General features: G+C 46.9%; 1 protein-coding gene across 1 annotated transcript; it reads left to right on the forward strand.

The window, feature by feature from the left end:
* The first annotated feature begins 12,207 nt into the window (after window positions 1–12,207).
* LOC149461904 (uncharacterized) lies at window positions 12,208–13,406 on the forward strand. Its single transcript, XM_089677741.1, has 5 exons — window positions 12,208–12,343; window positions 12,460–12,557; window positions 12,638–12,844; window positions 12,924–13,130; window positions 13,254–13,406. Exons 1-5 carry the CDS (start codon window positions 12,259–12,261, stop codon window positions 13,404–13,406), a joined length of 750 nt encoding a protein of 249 aa, XP_089533867.1. The 5' UTR covers window positions 12,208–12,258.
* The last annotated feature ends 2,382 nt before the right edge of the window (window positions 13,407–15,788 follow it).

Genomic DNA, 15,788 nt, shown 5'->3' on the forward strand with positions numbered 1-15,788 from the left:
CAGATAACACAGGAGAGGCATACATGCAGAGCTGATGTGATAGTCCCAGATAGAGCTGGCAGTGTCTCAGATAGAGCTGGTGTGACAGTCCCAGATAGAGCTGGCGGCGTCTCAGTCAGAGCTGATGTGATAGTCCCAGATAGAGCTGGCAGTGTCTCAGATAGAGCTGGTGTGATAGTCCCAGATAGAGCTGGCGGTGTCTCAGGCAGAGCTGATGTGATAGTCCCAGATAGAGCTGGCGGCGTCTCAGATAGAGCTGGTGTGATAGTCCCAGATAGAGCTGGCGGCGTCTCAGGCAGAGCTGATGTGATAGTCCCAGATAGAGCTGGCGGCGTCTCAGGCAGAGCTGATGTGATAGTCCCAGATAGAGCTGGCGGCGTCTCAGGCAGAACTGATGTGATAGTCCCAGATAGAGCTGGCAGTGTCTCAGGCAGAGCTGATGTTATAGTCCCAGATAGAGCTGGCGGCGTCTCAGGCAGAGCTGGTGTGATAGTCCCAGATAGAGCTGGTGGCGTCTCAGGCAGAGCTGCTGTGATAGTCCCAGATAGAGCTGGCGGCGTCTCAGGCAGAACTGATGTGATAGTCCCAGATAGAGCTGGCAGCGTCTCAGATAGAGCTGGTGTGATAGTCCCAGATAGAGCTGGCGGCGTCTCAGGCAGAGCTGATGTGATAGTCCCAGATAGAGCTGGCGGCGTCTCAGGCAGAACTGATGTGATAGTCCCAGATAGAGCTGGCGGCGTCTCAGGCAGAGCTGGTGTGATAGTCCCAGATAGAGCTGGCGGCGTCTCAGGCAGAGCTGATGTGATAGTCCCAGATAGAGCTGGCGGCGTCTCAGGCAGAACTGATGTGATAGTCCCAGATAGAGCTGGCAGTGTCTCAGGCAGAGCTGATGTTATAGTCCCAGATAGAGCTGGCGGCGTCTCAGGCAGAGCTGGTGTGATAGTCCCAGATAGAGCTGGCGGTGTCTCAGATAGAGCTGGCAGCGTCTCAGGCAGAGCTGGTGTGATAGTCCCAGATAGAGCTGGCGGCGTCTCAGGCAGAGCTGGTGTGATAGTCCCAGATAGAGCTGGCGGCGTCTCAGGCAGAGCTGATGTGATAGTCCCAGATAGAGCTGGCGGCGTCTCAGGCAGAGCTGGTGTGATAGTCCCAGATAGAGCTGGCGGCGTCTCAGGCAGAGCTGGTGTGATAGTCCCAGATAGAGCTGGCAGCGTCTCAGGCAGAGCTGATTTGTGATAGTCCCAGATAGAGCTGGCGGCGTCTCGGGCAGAGCTGGTGTGATAGTTCCAGATAGAGCTGGCGGCGTCTCAGATAGAGCTGGTGTGATAGTCCCAGATAGAGCTGGCAGCGAGGGGTTAATATGGTAAATGGCCTGGTCAGGAAGGGGGGTACATCCTCAGAAGGGGGAGGGGTTAATATGGTAAATGGCATGGTCAGGAAGGGGGGTAAATCCTCTGGAAGGGGAGGGGTTGATGTGGTAAATGACCTGGTCAGGAAGGGGGGGGGGTTAATCCTCTGGAGGGGTTAATGTGGTAAATGGCCTGGTCAGGAAGGGGGGGGGGGTTAATCCTCTGGAGGGGTTAATGTGGTAAATGGCCTGGTCAGGAAGGGGGGGGTAAATCCTCTGGAGGGGGAGGGGTTAATGTGGTAAATGGACTTAAAATGAAAAGATGACAATCAAGCTATCATATAAACAACTCGCTTTCCAGAATCCAAGATGGCTGCAGTGGGATCACGTATGCGTAGGGTCATGTGTTCCATGTTTGCCCCGGAGAGGAAGAGTCGTAGTCCATACACGGAGTCCTAGTGTGGTTTATTTCCTTCTCATGGATGAAGTGTGGGACCGGGTTGGAGTATATTTTGTGGTGGGAGATTTCACAAACACTTAGAGTTCTGTTCAAAAAACAATGAGTTGAATGAATGTGAGCCGTGTTCACCCAGCTGGGACGGGTTTTGGCCGTATTTTATTTCACTTAATCATTGGCTCCATCTAGTGGCCATATTATTGTATTGCACTATTTATACATCAGGAGTAGAGATGAGCGGATCGAACCAGGCGAACCGGAATTCGAGTCGAATTTCAGGAAATATTCGATTCGCGTCGAATCCGAAATTTTGCCTACTTCGGGTGCGCGAATCGAATATTTCCCGATCAGCCGGCAAAAGTGTCCCTGCAGAGAGCTCCGCTATTTCTGACAGTTCTCTGACAGAAGGAACACATGTTTAGCGGTTGAAACATTGTATCTATTAGTTTCCATTTAGGATACAGATGTTTCAACCGCTGTACATGTGAAGAAGCTGTCAGAGAACTGTCAGAAATAGAGGAGCTCTGCACATACACTTAGAGGAGCTCTGCACATACACTTTTTGCCGGCTTGGAATTATTCTTATTTTCATCCTACTTCTTCTTCTTCTTCTTCATCCTCATCCTCTTCTTCTTCTTCTGAGGATGAAGAAGAAGAAGAAGTAGGATGAAAATAAGAATAATTCCAAGCCGGCAAAAAGTGTATGTGCAGAGTTCCTCTATTCTGCAGATACACTTAGAGGAGCTCTGCACATACACTTAGAAGAACTCTGCACATACACTTAGAGGAACTCTGCACATACACTTAGAGGAACTCTGCACATACACTTAGAGGAACTCTGCACATACACTTAGAGGAACTCTGCACATACACTTTTTGCCGGCTTGGAATTAATCTTATTTTCATCCTACTTCTTCTTCATCCTCATCCTCAGAAGAAGAAGAGGATGAGGATGAAGAAGAAGAAGAAGTAGGATGAAAAGAAGAATAATTCCAAGCCGGCAAAAAGTGTATGTGCAGAGTTCCTCTAAGTGTATCTGCAGAGCTCCTCTAAGTGTATCTGCAGAGCTCCTCTAAGTGTATCTGCAGAATAGAGGAACTCTGCACATACACTTTTTGCCGGAAACCGCTGTATGGAGGGAATGTCCCAGAACTGTCAGAAATAGACTATTTCTGACAGTTCTGGGACATTCCTTCCATACAGCGGTTGAAACATTGTATCTATTTGTTTCCATAAATGGATCCATTTATGGAAACAAATAGATACAATGTTTCAACCGCTGTATGGAGTGAGTGTCCCAGAACTGTTAGACATAGTCTATTTCAGACAGTTCTATGACATTCCCTCCATACAGCGGTTGAAACCGCTGTATGGAGTGAATGTCCCAGAACTGTCAGAAATAGACAGAAACTGTCACAGAACTGTCCTTCTTCTCATCCTTCTCCTTCTTCTCATCCTTCTTCTCATCCTTCTTCTCATCCTTCTCCTTCTTCTCATCCTTCTCCTTCTTCTCATCCTTCTCCTTCTTCTCATCCTTCTTCTCATCCTTCTTCTCATCCTTCTCCTTCTTCTCATCCTTCTCCTTCTTCTCATCCTTCTCCTTCTCCTTCTTCTCATCCTTCTCCTTCTTCTCATCCTTCTCCTTCTCAATCTTCTCATCCTTCTCCTTCTCCTTCTTCTCATCCTTCTCCTTCTCCTTCTTCTCATCCTTCTCCTACTTCTCATCCTTCTCCTTCTTCTCATCCTTCTCCTTCTCCTTCTTCTCATCCTTCTCCTTCTTCTCATCCTTCTCCTTCTTCTCATCCTTCTCCTTCTTCTCATCCTTCTCCTTCTCCTCATCCTTCTCCTTCTCCTTCTTCTCATCCTTCTCCTTCTTCTCATCCTTCTCCTTCTTCTCATCCTTCTCCTTCTTCTCATCCTTCTCCTTCTTCTCATCCTTCTCCTTCTCCTTCTTCTCATCCTTCTCCTTCTTCTCATCCTTCTCCTCATCCTTCTCCTTCTCCTTCTTCTCAACCTTCTCCTTCTTCTCATCCTTCTCCTTCTCCTTCTTCTCATCCTTCTCCTTCTCCATCTTCTCATCCTTCTCCTTCTTCTCATCCTTCTCCTTCTCCTTCTTCTTATCCTTCTCCTTCTCCTTCTTCTCATCCTTCTCCTTCTCCTTCTTCTCATCCTTCTCCTTCTCCATCTTCTCATCCTTCTCCTTCTCCATCTTCTCATCCTTCTCCTTCTCCTTCTTCTCATCCTTCTCCTTCTCCTTCTCCTTCTTCTCATCCTTCTCCTTCTCCTCATCCTTCTCCTTCTCCTTCTCCTTCTCCTTCCTCATCTCCAAGGGCATTTAAATTAAAGGTACAGTGTTCTGCACTAATTTAAAGGCTCTCTGAAGCCTAGAAACCCTTTTTATAAGTCATCTTCGTAGCGGATAAATTCGCATCGAATCGAATTTCATACTGGAATTCGCCGAATCAGCCGAATCGAATTTTTCAATACTTCGCTCATCTCTAATCAGGAGGTATTTCAGAGAAGATACAGCATTATGGCCACTAGATGGAGCTGACGATTATAGGAAATCAATTTAACCTCTTAAGGTGGAACTTCACTCTCCCAATCAGCATTGACTATTTCTAGTCCTTACACTGCTAGCATCTGTATATAGATAGGAAAGTAGATCATATTTACTTGTTTTGAATGTTGTTGTTTTTTACATATTGTTACTCACTTCCTGGTTTCCTGCCTAGGCAAATGATATCATACACCCCAACAGTCTTCGGAAGGGGAGGGGGGGTTCTCCGGTCAGCCAATGCCTAAGCTAAGGGCTGATGGATTCCAGGAAGTAAATTCTACAGGAATCATCTGCCCTTACTCAAGATGGCTACTGACAGAAATGCTGGGGGGATGTTTTTCAAAATGATTTCTCAGCAAAATAAATCCTGAAGACACGAATGGAGGGATGGATGGATGGGGGAGTTTGCTTTGAATATTACCAATGAATTAAATAGTATTTTTGGTTTGTGGTGTGCAGATGAAGTGCAGATCCACTTTAACCGCTTGCCAACCGCGCTATAACTGAATGACGGCTACAGCATGGTTGTCCAGTCCTGGGAGGGCAACATATGATGTCCTCACAGAGACGCACCCTTGTGGCGTGCACCCGGAGATCTCTGCATCCTACGGACACAGCTGATCATGTGATGTGGTAAAAAGCCAATCACAGCAGCCTTTTAGCACATGATCAGCCGTGTCCAATGACAGCAGATCACCGGGAAATGCAGTTGCCGGTTATTGGCTGCACTTTCCTCACACTGTCACAGCATGAGGAAAGTACTGGCAATAACTGGCAATTGTCAGAGGAGGGATCGGCACCGATCATCAGTAGTGCCTACCAGCTGTGCCCAGCAGTGCCTAGTAGTGCCATCCACCTGTGCCCAGCAGTGCCACCCATCAGTGCTGCCCAGTAGTACCACCCATCAGTACCCATCAGTCAGTGCCGCCTATCAGTGCCCATCATTGTTGCATATCAGTGCCGCCCATCAGTGCCGCCTATCAGTGCAGCCTTATCAACGCACATCAGTGGAGGAGAAAACTTACCTGTTTATAAAATTTTATAATAGAAACAAAGAAAACTTTTTTCAAATGTTTTGCTCTTTTTTTGTTTATATCGCAAAATATAAAACACCCAGCAACAATTAAATACCACCAAAAGAAATCTCTATCTGTCTCAAAAAATGCTAACAATTTCATATGGGTACAGTGTTGCATGACAGCGCAATTGTCATTCAAAGTGCAACAGCGCTGAAAGCTTAAAATTGGCCTGGGCAGGAAGGGGGTATAAGTGCCCAGTAGGGAGGGGTTATTTTTTGCTATTTGGCACTACGCTACTTGGTAATTGCTCGGTCATGCAACAATGTGTGCAAATGAAATATATATATATATAGAATTTGTTTCACATAAATGGAGCTTTGTTTTGGTGTTATTTGATCCCCACTGAGGTTTTTATTTTTTATTATATAAATGAAAAAAATGAACATTTAAGAAAACCCCCCCCAATATTTTCTATTATAAAACATCCAAAAGGAAAAAAAATGTTTCCTTATAAATTTCAGCCAAAATGTATTCTGCTACGTCTTTGGTAAAAATAAATCCTAGTTTTTTTGAAGTTGGCAGTTTTGGTCACAATTTTTGGGAAAATAAAGAAATTAAATATTTTTTCACTTTTTTTTCTACAAACTCACGTGACTGATGTGGCGGTGATCAGGGACCTGACTGGTGTCAGTATGATAAAAAATAGAACCAAAAAAAACCCAATAAAAACATTTTCAATTTTTTAAACTTTTTTTCCCTCAGAGTAGTGTCCATAGCAGCACTGCACTACTCTAGGGGGGATCAGGGATTCTCTTTACAATGATGATCACCGTGTCAGCAATGCTTTATACAGAGTGTCATTCATGACAGCTGTGATTACTAGTGATCTGTGATTGGCTACCACTACATCACATAGTAGAGGGTGCTGTGATTGGCCCAGGTACCATGTGATAGCTGTGGGCCAATCACAGCTCACTAGTATCAGAATGAGATTCATTCATACCATGTTTGGTGACATTGTGACCTGATATTAGCACAATGCTGTATCCAGGGTACACTTCAGTACAGAATCATTATCATCGGATTATTATACAGGATCTATAGAGTGACAACAGTCTGCGCAGCGCTTTACAACATGATGGGAGACAGTACAGCTACAATACAATTTGGTACAGGAGGAATCAGGGGGCCGGCTCGTGGGAGCTTACAATCTAAGAGGGAGGGTGAAGTGATACAAAGGTCATAACTGGGCAATGGGCCGATGGAGGAACTAAAACACAGTGTATTTGTTAGAAGCAGGAGAGGCTTCTTTACAGAGAAGGATTTCAGGGATCCTCTAAAGGTGGATAAAGTAGGAGATAGTTGGACAGATTGGGGTAGGGAGTACCATAGGATGGAAGAGGCTCAGGGGAAGTCCTGGAGGTGAGCATGGGAGTCAGAGAGCAGGAGGTCTTGAGAGGACCGAAGAGACCGGTTTGGTTGGTATTTTAAGACCAGGTTGGTGACGTAGCTGGGGGCAGAGTTGTGGATGGTTTTGTAAGTTGTTAGTATTTTGAATTTGATTCATTGGGTGAGTGGAAGCCAGTGGAGATGACAATTCAGCAGAAGAGGCCATAGAGGAAGAGGAAGGGGAGGGGGTGGAGCAGACAGATGTGGCAGAATCACCACCAGGTTTTTGGAGGCATGGTGGTGGAACAAGCTCCAGAACTGAACCCTGTCCTGCATCCTTCCCAGCTGCTAGCAGAGTCACCCAGTGTGCCGTGACGGATATGTAACATCCCTGACTGTGCCTGCTGGACCACGTGTCAGTAATGTGGACCTTGCTGCTGACCTCCTTGTCCAACAAGGCCAAAACATGACCTTCCACATGAAGGTACAGAGCTGGAATGGCCTTGTATGAAATGAATTGTCTTTTCGGAACCTGTCACTGTGATACAGAACATTCTGCAAATTCCCGGAAGGGGGAAGAGTCCACCAGATGGAAAGGCAGCAGTTGTAACGCAGCAATTTGGCCAGGATAGAATGTGGATGGCTGGGACAGTCTATTTTTCACGGTTCAGCAAATGGGGTAGTGAAATGTTCCTGCTGAAATCAACAGGTGGTGTCCTGCTGTCAGATGGGCCACCCACTGCTGTACCATCACTCCTCTCAGTGGAGGCTGTTGAGAAGACCTGACGTTTTATAGTAGAGATCCCAGATGAGGAGCAAGGAGAAGTCTGCACTTTTTCTGGGTCTTTCAGGTGCTGTTACCAGCGGGCTGCATGGCAGCTCATCATACGTCTTGTCAAGCATGTGGTGCCCAAGTGGCTGGTGTTTTGGCCACGCTTGGTCTGCTTTAGTCAAAGACTGCAAACAGCAATGCTGCACATGTGTTGAAGAAAGCCCACACCAGAGAACTTGTGGAAGTCTGCATGGAGTCAGCAGCGCCCCCCACCTGTGGAGCTCTGTTGTGTGATGCCATTGGTTGGCTGCCCTTATGCCTGTCCCTGGAGGACCTCCTGCCTTGTTGGAGTTCTGCCTCCTCCTCACTGTCCTCCTCTGTTCTCTCAGGCACCCAAGTATGGTCAGTGACCTCATCATCCCCATCCTCCTCATCAATGGGGCCAACTTGGCAGTGTGCTGCGGCTGGGGGAACAGGACTGACAATTTCTTTTCCCTCACTGGCGCCCCCTCTCTCTAGGCTCACGTCACTCCTTTCCTCATCCTGGGACCCAACATCACAGCATTCAGATTGCTGCACATCCTCCAGCAGCATGGAACTGACACTATGATCCAATCATTCTGGTGACTCCTCCATGCATGATGGTGGGGCTACGGAAGGAGCAGCTGTGGTGGACAAGGAGCCGGAGGAACAGGACACTTTGGCAGCTGTGGTGGAAGGCAAAATAGTATGAGCCTGGATGACAGAGGATGAGGATGACTGACTTATCCACTCCACCACTTCTTCTGCATGTTGTGGTTCAATAATACGGCCAGCACTTTGGCCAATCATGGCTCTCCCTGAGAACTCACCTGTTATTGGCCAAAGCATTGCACCTGACCACAGGTCAGGTGCAATGTTTTGGCCAATCACAAAGCATGTTTTACATTGTTTGGGCACGCGGGCAAACTTCCTGCATAATGGTGAACACTCAAACAGTTAATGTTCGAGTCGATCTTATGTTTGACTTGAACCGTCAGCCCATCCCAACTCAAAATATTATTCTCTGTGGATCTACTGCTTCCACTTTACACCTACTTCAATTGATCTTGTGTTGTTTGCCAGTAAATTAAGAATACTGAACAATATGCAAATCCATATACAACAAAGTGTTTTGTGCTCAAGATGCAGTTCCCTGCAGATCTACTGCTTCCACTTTACACTGACTTCATGTAGCACTACCTCAGAAGGAGCTGAATGTTGCCCCTGGTTTCCCTTTGCTTTGCCCCACAGCAAGGCAAACACACACACTTCTGCTCGTTGTCTCCAATGACCAGTCTATGGGATGTTTTGTGTTTGGAGTTTATTGTAGAACTGGGGATAGGGATGGGGAATGTAGTCGGATCCTCCAGAATCAGAACTCTTCACACTGAGGACATCTAGCTGATCTCTTAGTACCCTTGTGAAGTCTCGGCTGACAGTAGATAGCAGACTTCTCAGTAACAAATAGCAGCAAGTAGTTGTAGGAGAGCCAAGTCCCATTAGCAGTAGCAATACTTGGACAAGCTCTGCAGAACACTAGGCAGGGCTCCCTTTCTCAGACCCAGGCTGACTATCAAGCACCAGAGGGGTAACAAGCACACAGAGCCCCCCAGATCTCTCAGAGTTTGCACTCACAGGTCCAAGGACAGAATGGTTGCCTCCTTCCAATCTTCCAAGCCACTCTCTCCAGTGACACCAGACAGAGCTTTGGCAGACAGCTCCCCTCAGTCAGCTTACTGTAGAATCAGGGTCACTCTCTCTAACTTCAGGCCCTCAGGTCACCCACCCGAGGCCACATAACAGCAAGTGCCAGGCGAGGCAGCCTGCCTCCAGCCTGGCTGGTGCAATCCTCTCCGAGGAAAGACACTGAACCCATGTGCTCTCAGAGTATAAATACCACTCCCAGCATGCAATGGGGCCACCCTCCCCTGCAATTGGTCAGGACTGTATCCATATTCATGCCGGTCATTTGTCTAGCCAATTCCCATGTTCTGGAAGACTCTCATAGCTTCCTGAAGGCAGGAAGAACTCAGACAAACTCCAACAGAACCAGAGCAGCATGAGCAGCCCTGACTAATCAATCACAGCTCTCTGTAACTCAGAATACCGACTGAATTTACCTGACAGCCTCTCTGGTGAGCAGAGAAACACAGCTATGCTTTACCTGACTACACATCCTAGACCTGACCAGGAGGGGGCGCTACATTCATTCATCTCATCAGATTTGCTGCTATAGGAAATCATCTCAAATCCTGTGCAAATCCATGGAGACAGACAATATTGTGTGCTCAGTATAGTGTTCTCTGCAAGTCCACCGCTTCCACTTTGCAGCTACTTCAATCCACTTATTTTACTCCAAAAATCCACCAATCAGTGAAAAGTTGATAAGGTGCGAAAGTGCTCCGCCCTCCAAATTGTGTGGGCTGTAGTGTAGCCACGCCTTCTTCCACCTCTTGTACACGGGATGGTGAGGGCGCCCCCTAGTAGTGCTTCCCCCTCATCACACCAATAGGACTCCCAGCTTTTCAGCTCCCAGAGTCAGAAACATCCTTCACACTCTCCTCATCTCCGATGGTAAAGGAACCGGATCCTCCTCGCTCACTCCTGCAAGTCTGCTGCGGGTTCTGTCAGTCTCCCTCCTAGACTCCGCCTCCAACCGCCATTCCAGCAGGAGCTCCGCCTCTAAATACACACTCAGGGAGGAGAGAAAGGGGAACCCGACATCGTGTGACACCTTTTATTACATGGAAATATGAAAATCAACGGGACTAATGCAATCACATTTACTGCAAAATCAATGGAGCCAAAATGTGTCCCCCGAGCAGTCATATATTTCTGTCCCCCTTGGTGGGAGTGGAGGTGACCCCTCTATAAGGATCTACAGTCCATACACACCCAGCACAAGGCCGGGGTCACACTACCAGACGCTTCTCGGGGCTGCAGTTCCTCTGAGCTCCACAAGGTGGGGATCTCACTTCTACCCAGACAGGAAGTCTCTATGGAAGACAGACAGGAAGTGATGTCAGGTAGAGACAGGAAGTGATGTCAGGTACAGACAGGAAGTGATGTTAGGTACAGGCAGGACGTATAGAGGAGACCTTGGTGGAAGTAGCAGCAGAGGAGGTAATACGATGTTATTTTCTATTTACACCCAGTAACCCCCGTCATGTCTGTCCTCTGACTTCTACCCAGACAGGAAGTTCCATGAATAAGGAAGTAGAGAGGAGACATTCCTGGATCTGGCAGCAGAGGAGGTAATACGTAGATGAACCCCTTCAGGGGGAGGAGTTGATGATAATATATTTGCTCCCAAAGCTGGCCTACATGGTTCAGTTTTATCGTTCAGCCAGCGGGATGACCATAAAACCTGAAGTGATTCCCCCATCCACACATTGGAGGTGGATGGGGGAATCCTCCCCGCTGCACTCTTGTATTCTGACAATGGGGGGACTCCTCCGCTCTCAGAATACACAGATCAGCACTCAAGCTATTGGCTGCAGCCGCTGGGGGAGTGGCTTTTATCCGGCAGTGGCCACACATGGATGGAAATGTGAGCGATCCCTGCTGAACCCGCTGAATTTCCATGGATCTATGGTCACCTTCAGTGACTTCCTCCCCTCCCCCTCATCTCCTTCATGATGGAGACTATTGTCTGCTATTTACACTCCCTTCCTCCGCACGTCACCTGATCACATGACAGCTTACTTCCACAGATTCCGGACAAGTTTCTCGATGGTAAAGGTCAAAGTTCACTCTTCAGTTTAGGAGAGGTAGGACGCACCCAGGAACAAGGATTTGGTTTGTAGAGGAGCCTCATATAGAGGACCCCTCAAATCTCCCCATCCAAATGTCCCTCCATCCAGAGTCTATATCTCCTATGACATCACACTGACCTCACAGCTCCTCCTCCCAATGTCCCTCCATCCAGAATCAGAGAATCCTATGACATCACACTGACCTCACAGCTCCTCCTCCCAATGTCCCTCTATCCAGAGTCAGAGAATCCTATGACATCACACTGACCTCACAGCTCCTCCTCCCAATGTCCCTCCATCCAGAGTCAGAAAATCCTATGACATCACACTGACCTCACAGCTCCTCCTCCCAATGTCCCTCCATTCAGAATCAGAGAATCCTATGACATCACACTGACCTCACAGCTCCTCCTCCCAATGTCCCTCCATCTGACATTTTTCTGATGCTCTTAGGATGTGGGGTCCCTTGGTATCCTCACATGTAAAGTGGGACTGTTGGTCCTGCGTTGTATGTAATGACATCAGAATGCTGCAACAAGCCTATACCCTGCGTAGTGTGGGGGTCCTGTGGGGGGAATTATACCTCAGCCTGAAGTGGGGCTTTAATAAAATGGAGACCTGAATGGAGAGGTGAGGAGGATTCTGGGAATATCATTTGATGTGACTCTTTGTGTTCAGATGTAGAGTTTTCCTCCTGTGAAGTCTGGAGATCATATGACATCACATTGCCTCCACCTCCCTCCCTGATAGAAGAGAGAAAGAAGAAGAAGATTCTAGAAGTCACCAGAGAGATCACTGAGCTGCTGACAGGAGAGGTGAGCGGTGCCGGGAATTCTGGGACATTCTCCAGTAACAGACAAGGGATGTGTCTGGATGGTGACTGTATCATTGTGTGTGTCAGGTTCCTATAAGGTGTCAGGGTGTCACTGTCTATTTCTCCATGGAGGAGTGGGAGTATTTAGAAGGACACAAGGATCTCTACAAGGACTTCATGATGGACAATCAGCCGCCCCTCACATCACCGGGTAAGAGGAGACTTTATTGTAAAGGAGAGAGCAGTACGGAGGATCCACCTAGATCCCCCATCATCTGATAAACACATAGAAACAATGGATTCAGTCAGTGTGTGTGTTTCCTACAGATGGATCCAGTCATGGGAACCCACCAGAGAGATGTCCCCGTCCTCTGTATTCCCGGGATTCCAAACAGGAAGGTCACACCATCCCTCACCATCATCAGGTAGATGAGTGACAATTATTGGTAGTTGTGATTTATACACAGCATGTTTGTTACAATGAATGTTTTATTATATCTTTCAGAGTGGAATCCTCGGGGATGAGAATATTGATGTTAAAGAAGAGTATAAAGAGGAGGATGAGGAGTATGGAGTGATGGAGGAGTTTTCAGAAGGACACAAGGATATGATGGAGCCACCTAATACCAGGAACCCACCAGAGAGATGTCCCCGTCCTCTGGATTCCCGGGATTCCACACAGGAAGGTCACACCATCCCTCACCATCATCAGGTAGATGATGACAATTATTGGTAGTTGTGATTTATACACAGCATGTTTGTTACAATGAATGTTTTATTATATCTTTCAGAGTGGAATCCTCGGGGATGAGAATATTGATGTTAAAGAAGAGTATAAAGAGGATGATGAGGAGTATGGAGTGATGGAGGAGTTTTCAGAAGGACACAAGGATATGATGGAGCCACCTAATACCAGGAACCCACCAGAGAGATGTACCTGTCCTCTGTATTCCCGGGATTCCACACAGGAAGATCACACCATCCCTCATTGTTACAAGGTTGGTGGGATGGAGCATCTAGAACATGGATTCATAGAGACAATGTGTGGAGTTTTTATGTGATGTAACAATATTAACGCTTATGTCTTACAGATGTTATTTTCTTTTCTTCCATTGATTTAGGGTGAAGATCTGATAGATATAAAATTTGAGGTGAAAGCAGAAGAAGAAGAGGCGTATGTGAGGGATGATCAGCAGTCTATGGAGGAGGATGGAATAACGGGGACATTTATAGAGGAGGACACTCCTACAGAGATCAGCACAGGTGGGTCATGAACACTAAATCCATTCCTCCACCCATACTGCTCACTGATTGGTCCAGAGTAGGGCGGGGACTGGGTGATATCAGCCTGTAATCCCCTGGTCACTTTCCTGAGCTGTGTTCCCCGTCCTGTATTCCTGGATTTCTCTCGGATAATCTTCCTTCTCTGTGCTGCAGACACAATTTATGTCTCTAGACTGGATTTATGGAGGTTCTGGGGTTCAGCTGGCAGCAAAATGTTGATTTTTACAATAAGCATTACATAATGTAGGCACCCAGGACATGTGACTGGGGTCTCCTGCCTTGTGCCTGACTCCTCCAGGGGACCTTCTCTGTTATCTGCTGGCTGTGCCGGGTGGAGGGATATGTCTGTAGTGTCTCAGACCCAAGTCACTGAGTGCAGTCTCAGGAGATGGGAGGCAGCGGTGTGGGATCTCTGCAACTTGTCTACAGTAAACATTTAATCTTCCACTGATTACTGAATACCAATATTATAAGTCCTGACCCTTACACTGTATAATTTATAGAAAAAAATATGCAGCGCTAAAAAACATATATCTTATAAAGGTAAGTATAACCATACAGTTGCAAGAAAAAGTATGTGAACCCCTTGGGATTACGTGGAGTTTTGCATGAATTGGGCATAAAATGTGCTCTGAACATCATCTAAGTCACAACAATAGAAGAACACAGTCTGCTGAACATAATACTACACAAACATTAGATGTTGCCATGGTTTAATTGCTAATAATATGTAAACATTCACAGTGCAGGGAGGAAAAAGTATGTGAGGCCCTAGCTTAATGACTTCTCCCAGAGCTAATTGGAGCCAGGAGTGAGCCAACCTTGACTCCAATCAGTGTGATGATATTGGATGTGTTGCTGACAGCTGTCCTGCCCTTAAAAAACACACACACCTGTTTTGGGTTTACTGGTTTCAAGAAGCACTGTCTGATGTGAACCATGCCTCGCAGAAAAGAGCTCTCAGAAGACCTACCATCAAGAATTGTTGACCTGCATGAAGCTGGAAAGGGTTACAAAAGTATCTCCAAAAGCCTTGATGTTCATGTGTCCACGGTAAGACAGACTGTCTACAAATGGAGAAAGTTTAGCACTGTTGCTACTCTCCCTAGGCGTGGTCATCCTGTAAAAATGACTGCAAGAGCACAGCGCAGAATGCTGCATGAGGTAAAGAAGAATCCCAGAGTGTCAGCTAAAGACCTACAGAAATCTCTGGCACATGCTAACATTTTTGTTGACACATCTACAATAAGGAAAACATTGAACAAGAATGGAGTACATGGGAGGACACCACGGAGGAAGCCATTGCTGTCCAAAAAGAAGATTGCAGCGTGTTTGAAGTTTGCAAAAGAGCACCTGGATGTTCCACAGCACTACTGGCAGAATATACTGTGGACAGATGAAACCAAGATTGAGTTGTTTGGGAAGAACACACAACACTATGTGTGGAGAAAAAAAGGCACAGCACACCAACATCAAAACCTCATCCCCACTGTGAAACATGGCGGAGGGAGCATCATGGTTTGGGGCTGCCTCAGGGCCTGGAGGGATTGTTGTCATTGATGGGAAAATGAATTCCAGAGTTTATCAAGACATTTTGCAGGAAAACGTACGACCATCTGTCCGCCAACTGAAGCTCCGCAGAGGATGGGTGATGCAACAGGAAAATGACCCAAAGCATACAAGTCATTCAACAAAACAATGGCTGCAACAGCACAGAATACGCCTTCTGGAGTGGCCCAGTCAGAGTCCTGACCTCAACCCGATTGAAATGCTGTGGCATGACCTTAAGAGAGCGATTTACACCAGACATCCCAAGAATATTGCTACACTGAAACAGTTTTGTGAAGAGGAGTGGTCCAAAATTACTCCAGATCGTTGTGCAGGTCTGATCTGCAACTACAGGAAACGTTTGGTTGAGGTTATTGCTGCCAAAGGAGGGTCAACCAGTTATTAAGTCCAAAGGTTCACATACTTTTTCCTCCCTGCACTGTGAATGTTTACATGTTATGTGCAATTAAACCATGGCAACATCTAATGTTTGTGTAGTATTATGTTCAGCAGACTGTGTTCTTCTATTGTTGTGACTTAGATGACATTCAGACATTTTATGCCCAATTCATGCAAAACTCCACGTAATCCCAAGGGGTTCACATACTTTTTCTTGCAGCTGTAAGTGGCCGCTGATATGAGCGCAAAATGGTGCAAATTACATCTTGGCTTGATTATTGCGAGCCTCACAAGGTGGAGCCATTTAGGAGTGTGGAGTCAATGCTTAGAGCTGCCTGATGAGTCTGTGAGCGGAGTGAGACCCCCGAGTGTGAGTTATCATCTTGAGTGTCCACTGCTGAGCCTGATGACCCCGCAGCCTCAGA

This window comes from Staurois parvus, unplaced genomic scaffold, assembly GCF_062004578.1.
Source record: "Staurois parvus isolate SC_StPar_1 unplaced genomic scaffold, SC_StPar_1.0 ptg000191l, whole genome shotgun sequence".
NCBI lineage: Eukaryota > Metazoa > Chordata > Amphibia > Anura > Ranidae > Staurois > Staurois parvus.

Coding starts and splice junctions, on each gene's coding strand:
- LOC149461904 (XM_089677741.1), top strand. CDS start 12,259: ATGGAGGAGTGGGAGTATTTAGAAGGACACAAGGATCTCTACAAGGAC. Junction 12,344..12,459: donor GCCGCCCCTCACATCACCGG/GTAAGAGGAGAC, acceptor TGTTTCCTACAG/ATGGATCCAGTCATGGGAAC. Junction 12,845..12,923: donor CCATCCCTCACCATCATCAG/GTAGATGATGAC, acceptor TATATCTTTCAG/AGTGGAATCCTCGGGGATGA.